This window comes from Solea senegalensis, linkage group LG20 (assembly GCF_019176455.1).
Source record: "Solea senegalensis isolate Sse05_10M linkage group LG20, IFAPA_SoseM_1, whole genome shotgun sequence".
NCBI lineage: Eukaryota > Metazoa > Chordata > Actinopteri > Pleuronectiformes > Soleidae > Solea > Solea senegalensis.
The window spans coordinates 20,153,254-20,160,129 of NC_058039.1; the positions used below are offsets into that span (position 1 = coordinate 20,153,254).

The following is a 6,876-nucleotide window of genomic DNA, read 5'->3' on the forward strand; positions in this document are numbered from 1 at the left end:
AAGTAAGTAATGAAAGTTTTTTTAACACACTGTTGTTTATTTAAACAAATTTATCGTTTTTACAATATAACTTAGAGTGTTAAATATAAAAACATGCTTTTCTTGACACATTTTACATTTCACATTCTTATTTGTTATTTAATAGTACTATATTTTTAATTATTAGACCAGTCTTCACTCATATGTGTCCATATAACATTAAACATCTATAATATCAACGTGAAAATGGTTAAAATAGTTTTATAAACAAATATTACGCAGGGATTGGGTGTGTTAATTTGATGAGAAAGATGTGCTTAGTACTAGTTCTAAAACAACTATAACCAAATTATTATAAATAGAATGTGTGAAAGTAAAGTTGAAATAAAGTGAACTAAAACAAACATGTAATTATACTATCAAACACACACGGTTCATAGAGGCACATGTTCCCCTATTTAAATTATGTTATTAAGTATTTTGTGCAGTTTCTGTGATTTAAACTGTATTTTAACGTCGTAAGTCAAATTTCCCAAACTCTATTTGGCGCCCTGAAGGCATCACACGTCACATCAACAGACTTTACTCAGACAGGCCTCCAGAACACGGGAGGCAAGGGGGCGTGTGTCCCTGAGGGGGGCGTGGCCGCGGCATGCAAACGAAGCACGCCTCCAAGCGTCTGTCCCCCGTGAGCGGTGACGTCACGTGAGCGGCCCGTGTTGGTTCCAGCTGACTGACTGAGCGAGAGAGAGAGAGAGAGAGGGAGGGAGGGAAAACAAGAGCTTCATCTTTGTGACTCTCTCTCATCTCGTGAATATTATTGTTTTCTCTTTATTTCCTCCATCTTTTTCAGTTTTTCGCGTGTGTTTTTGTTCAATTTCGGTCATTTTTCTTCTTCATTTGCTCTCTTTTCTTCTTCTACTCCTTCTTCTTCTCCTCCGCTGCTGCTGAGACTCGCCTGTGTCTCTCTTCACTCATTCAACGGGACTACGATCATCACCCTCTCACTTTTTGATTATTCACCTCATCCGGGATTAAAATATAGAAAAGAGAATAATCTCAGACAAACCAGCGGACCACACCGAACCGGACCCCAGTCCAGCGTCAGATCCTGAATCTGGATTGAATTCTTCTTCATGTGACGTCTTTTTATTTTTGGTGGAGTTTTTTGTGTTGCTCTGCTGAAGCAGGTGACAGCATGAATTAAGAATAATCCCGACAGCATGCTGCCATTTTGGAGATAAACCCCCGTCTTTACTTGTGTTTTTTTACACTCTCATGTCCTCATGGGACAGGCGGAACACCGGGACACCAGGTGGAGATATTGAGCGCAACACCTGCACCGTTTGACGGCGCGTCTGTCAATTAGCGTCTCTAATTGGATTATTGTGATCTTGAACTTAAAGAGTGTGTAGAGTCGCTGCTCCTCCTCCTCCTCCTCCTCCTCCTGCTGTAGACTGAAGTCATGTCGAGGCCCCTCACTCAGCTCCTGCCTCCTGACCTCCCCGCCGGGGCCACCAGCCCCCAGTTCGGGCCCAGTAACCCCGCCGGAAGTGGCCCCCAGGGCGGACAACTGACCTCCATGACCAACCTCAAGTCTCTGCTCCAGCTGCCAATCAAGAGCGACCAGAGAGAGGTGAAGGACTGCTGCGAGATGAAAGGTGAGCGGGTCACGTGACACGTGTGTGTGAGTGAGAGGAAAGTCTCTTAAAGGGATAGTTCGGGTGTTTTGGAGCGTGGTTGTTTGAGGCACTGACACATGTGGTGCGTTTTTTAAGTCTCATCAGAAGTTGCAACTCGGAGTGAAGTCTCCTCTGAATTCATCATGGACACAAACATATCCTGCAACTGATATCGCTAACAATGGCTGAAAAGGGCTAACAAGGGTTAATGGTGACTAACCATGGCTAACAAGTACTAATAATGGCTTACAGGGGCTAATGATTTTAACAAGGGCTAATAAGGCCTAACAAGGGTTAACAATTGTTATTATTTTAATAAACAACAATGATTTTATGATTTTAGCCCCTAAACAAAATACCTATCAAGTAAAAATCTCCGTCAGTTTAAGTCTACGATATCTTTATCGCACTGTTTTTGTTGTTTTTACACGCTAAAGTTGTAGCACGACTCGGCTCAACTCAGTTTTGGTATCAGTCACGTTGTTTTCCGATGGGAATCAGTATCGGTCAAAAATCACGGAATCGGATATTGGACAGATAAAAATGTCCAAAGATCATATATGTGTATATATATGTATGTATATATATACATGTACATATACATATATATACTGCATGCTTCATGTGTCATGTTTGTGACTTTGAAATGACTCAGCACAAATGTGTCATTAACGGTTTCATACGTTCATAAAAGTTTGTGATATCGGTATCAGACTCAGAAATCAGTAAACATCAGTAAATAGTCGTCGTTGGTTGGCGCCGCCTGGTGGCCTGTTGCTGCAGCTGCACTTCCTGTGTCTGTGTGTTCAGTGTAATTTGGAGGTGATGATGGTGAGTGTGACTGACACACACACACACACACAGATGATGAAGATGAGTTCATGTGTGTAGTTTCAGACGAGATGTTTCAGCTCGTTCTCTGAAGAGCTTTGTTTTTAACGCCCTCACAAACACCCACTCTCTCATCCATCACATCTCTCTCCCTCTCCATCTCTCCCTCTCTCTCTGTCACACGTTTCCTGCCTCATCACATCTCTGTCTTCCACTCTCTCCTCTGCTCATTTCCATTTTCTCAGGCTTGTTGTCTTCCCTCTAATTCTTTCTCTCTCTCTCTCTTTAAACCCATTTGATTTGCATTCGTTTCTCCCTCTCTCTCTCTCTCTCTCCCTCCCTCCCCTTCCTCTTTCCTCCCACATCTCTATCAAATTTGCATACGTCCTCTCACCTGTCATTCTTTTTCTGTCCTCTCACTGTCCTTGTGTTTTCTCCTCTCCTCTGATCTCTCCTCCTCTCCTCTCCTCTATCCTAATGACTTGTCCACTTAAATTCACTGTGTCACATCACGTTGATGAAACACTGTCACTTCCACTTATTCCTCTCATCAGTTTCTCTGCTCCTCCTCTTATTTCCTCCCTCTGCAATCAAAGGGACTTCCCCCATGTCCTCCTTTCCTTTCCTTACCTCTACTCTCCTCTTCTTTCCTTTCCTATTAATCAGTGAAGTATTAGTTCAAAGACTAAATGACCACATTTGCCTCAGTAAAAACACGTTAATTAAAAGACTAGTACGTGAAAACAATGCTAGCTGCTACACTTTCGCAATGAAATGTCTACAACCCTAAAACTCACTCATAATCATATATATATATATATATGTGTATATATATATATATATATATATATAATATAATAATGATGTCATACTTTACACTGACTGTATTTAGTCAGCGCTGGCTAACAGTTAGCTTCCTAAAGCTAATTGAAAGCAGAAACAAATGTTCATTTTTACATTTTCACACACATTTCCTCTAAATGATGATAAAAGTAAAGTCATGGTGTGTATTTTTCGTCAGAAGAAGCAAAGTTTCTGTGTGAAGTAGATGAAAAGTTTGCAGAGGGACATTAAAGCCGTGTCCTCGTCCTCTTAATCTCAAGTGTCTTATCAGTTCTTTTGAATCCCTTTAAATATAAATCTGTGGCCTCCCCGCCCAGTGCATCCCGGGCTCATTTAAATATGCTCTTTTATGACTATTTTATTGAGCTTTATTATTCTCTGTGCCATTAATTCAATGAGTGTGTTGGAATGGTATTCCCACAGGGAGCAGCAGGGAAAACAGTCTCTCCACCTCTGTGTTCCTCACAGCGGTTCGTTAAAAAGCGGCCGCTCTTTTATCGATGTCTGGAGTCTGTATCTATCTTTCCATCGGACTTTCTCCCTCACTGACGGGTCGGAGTTCAGGGTCAGTCGAGTTTATCCACACTATTAACGTGGTTATCTGAGACACAGGGGGCAAATATCTACTTTGTCTTAAGTGTACGCTGTGATTCTCACTTTCTCGCACCATTATGTCGCTCTTTTTCAATGGGAAACTGAAGTTTGTGAACCACTCACTCTCCCGCACCAAACCTCATAGAGAACATCAGTGATTTTAACGTCACACACACACTTCTGATGTCTGAGTTTGTCACTTTGGCATTTGAAATCCTTCTCCTTGAAATCACATTGACCTCAGTGACACAAAGTGACCACACGAGGCAGCAGAGGACCAGCAGCTCCTGTGTCCCCTCCAGCTAAAATCACTGATTTTCTCTATGGAGTTTGGTGTGGGAGAGTGAGTGGTTAACAACTTCATTGTTCCCGTCATAAAAGGCTGTATAATGACAAGATAAAGTAAGAGAACTCATTCTTAAGATATCTTTGAGTATTTGACATTATTTTCTTAAGGGTTAGCATTCCTGTCTTATCCCGGAACAACCACACCTCCAGTTTAAGGTAAAACCACGTGTTTTGAAATGTTATGACATGTTTTTAAACAGCGAGCGGTCACATGGTGGGATAAAAGTCAGAATGCTTCGGGCAGAGTTTTATAAACCCGTCACAAATGAGCATAAATGTTTGAGTCTATTGTGGAAAGAGATGAACAGTCACAGTTCTGGAGAGAATCTGGATTCACTGCAGAATATTTCTCTGTTTCCACACACTTTCACTTCATCGCACCTTATCACGCTGGATATCAGCGGTTATTGGCTCTTATCTTTACTTTTGCCCTTCAACACAAACAGAGAGAGGAGGAGCAAGGGTCGTTAACCTCCGTGGTCAGACAGAAAACAACAACACCTCACAAAAACGTGATTTATTCTGTGATAAATCAAATCGTTACAAAAACAATGCATCACGTCTGTCTCACTGTCTTTCCAGACAAAGACAAGCCATCAGAGTCCGACGAGGACTCGCTGGGTGTCAACGCCGGAGGCCCCGGAGGCCCCGGTGGCGTCGGAGGTGTCCCGGGTTCTGGTGGACTGAGGCCCAACTCCCAGTCAGCGTTCCTGGGCCCGCTGCTGTGGGAGAGGACGCTGCCGTGTGACGGAGGCCTGTTCCAGCTGCAGTACATGGACCTGGAGGAGTTTCTGACCGAGAACGGGATGGGGATGCACAGCAACGGGCCCAGCTCCACCAGTGCCCAGATCCCGTCCCAGGTACAACTGACAGAGACCAAAACCCAGGGACTCACAAATAAACATGCTTTCTAAAATGAATATTTCAAATAAAATAGATTTATTATTATTTCACATCACTAGCATGGTATAGCTTTGTTTTCATGTTAGCTAAAGTGCATGGATAGTTAGTTTGTCAGCTAGCAATTGTAGCTGCTAGCTGCTACTGTGTCTCTACACCCGTGTCTGCTAATGTTACACGCCAATGCTACAGCAGCTGCCGGCTACAACTGTAGCTGGATGACAGAAAATAGTGTTTGACGTTAGCAGCGACTGTAAACAGATGCTTTGTCATCGATGTTGATGTTAGCAGCGACTGGCAACAGTCGCTGCTACGGTCAAGGTTTGATAACATGGCATCAGGCTACAGTAGCAGCTAACTGCAGTAGCAGCCAACAGTAGCAGCTAACAGTAGCTGCTACGGTCAAGGTTTGATAACATGGCATCAGGCTACAGTAGCAGCTAACTGCAGTAGCAGCCAACAGTAGCTGCTACGGTCAAGGTTTGATAACATGGCATCTGGCTACAGTAGCAGCTAACAGCAGTAGCAGCCAACAGTAGCAGCTAACAGTAGCTGCTACGGTCAAGGTTTGATAACATGGGATCAGGCTACAGTAGAAGCTAACAGCAGTAGCAGCTAACAGTTGCAGCGAATTCCTGAGAATTTCTTATAATCAGCAAATAAAGTAGCGAATCAACAATATCACTATTGTTTTAGAATATGAGAATATGAAACAGCAGCCTGATTGATTGATTGATTGATTGATTGATTGGTCATCTCCTCCCAGAGTTCACAGTCAGCGGTGCCTAACCAGAGCTCCCAGTGTCCTCCCACGTCTCCTCCACCCTGCTCCTCCTCCTCGTCTTCCTCCATGTCCTCTTCGTCCTCCTCATCCTCGCTGCTTGGTCTGGAAACTGTACAGCCGCCGCCGCCACCGCCGCTGCCGCCACCTCAGCAGCAGCAGCAAAGCATGATGGGAGGACCTGAGTGTCTACATGGTGAGTCAAACCGTCAAGTGTTTTTTCTTCCATTTTGCTTTTCTCTGTATTTCTGGGCACAGTTTGTGCTTTAATGAAGTCGGCCATTTTGTGCCACAGTGCTTCTACAGTAGCCTGGAATGGAAAAACGAGGGGAAACTTGTTGCAATTAAACCAAATATTTTCCAAAAAAAAAAAAAAATCACCATTAGCTGATTGTCATTCACTTATTGTCAAATTATTTTAAAAAAATTACACATTTTTGTCACTAAAACTTTATATTTTCATCCAAAGATTTAGTCTTTTATGTAGGTTATACATTATTTTTTAATGGAAATACTGTATGTAATGTTTTTTGTATTATTTATCATTCGACAGTTATATCAGAAAAAATAGGAAAATCAGCTGTAAAAAAAACAATACGTTGCAGTGACGAATTTGTCCAAATTTCCCTGTTTTGGGATCAATAAAGTACATTTATCTGCACGTTGATCTAAATCGTGCGTAATAACGTCTAATTATGACTGCGTGTGATTAACGGCTGACTCTCTCTCTTCTCTTGTAGCCTATTTTCATCTGTTATAGATATTTATAATTTATCACACTTTCCTTCTGCTGCGTTTGATGTGAACCAGATCATCAACCGTCTCTCCCTGTCTCTCTGTCTCTCTCTCTCTTTCTTTTTCAAACCTCCACTTTGGACTAATTGAAACCACGGTGTCGGTCGTCACTTTTGGTTTCCG

At 42.5% G+C, this 6,876-nt stretch overlaps 1 protein-coding gene across 1 annotated transcript; it reads left to right on the forward strand.

Annotated features, from left to right (window-relative positions):
• The first annotated feature begins 212 nt into the window (after positions 1 to 212).
• LOC122786376 (hepatic leukemia factor-like) lies at positions 213 to 6,276 on the forward strand. Its single transcript, XM_044052645.1, has 3 exons — positions 213 to 1,640; positions 4,860 to 5,137; positions 5,944 to 6,276. Exons 1-3 carry the CDS (start codon positions 1,445 to 1,447, stop codon positions 6,226 to 6,228), a joined length of 759 nt encoding a protein of 252 aa, XP_043908580.1. The 5' UTR covers positions 213 to 1,444; the 3' UTR covers positions 6,229 to 6,276.
• Positions 6,277 to 6,876: the final 600 nt, after the last annotated feature.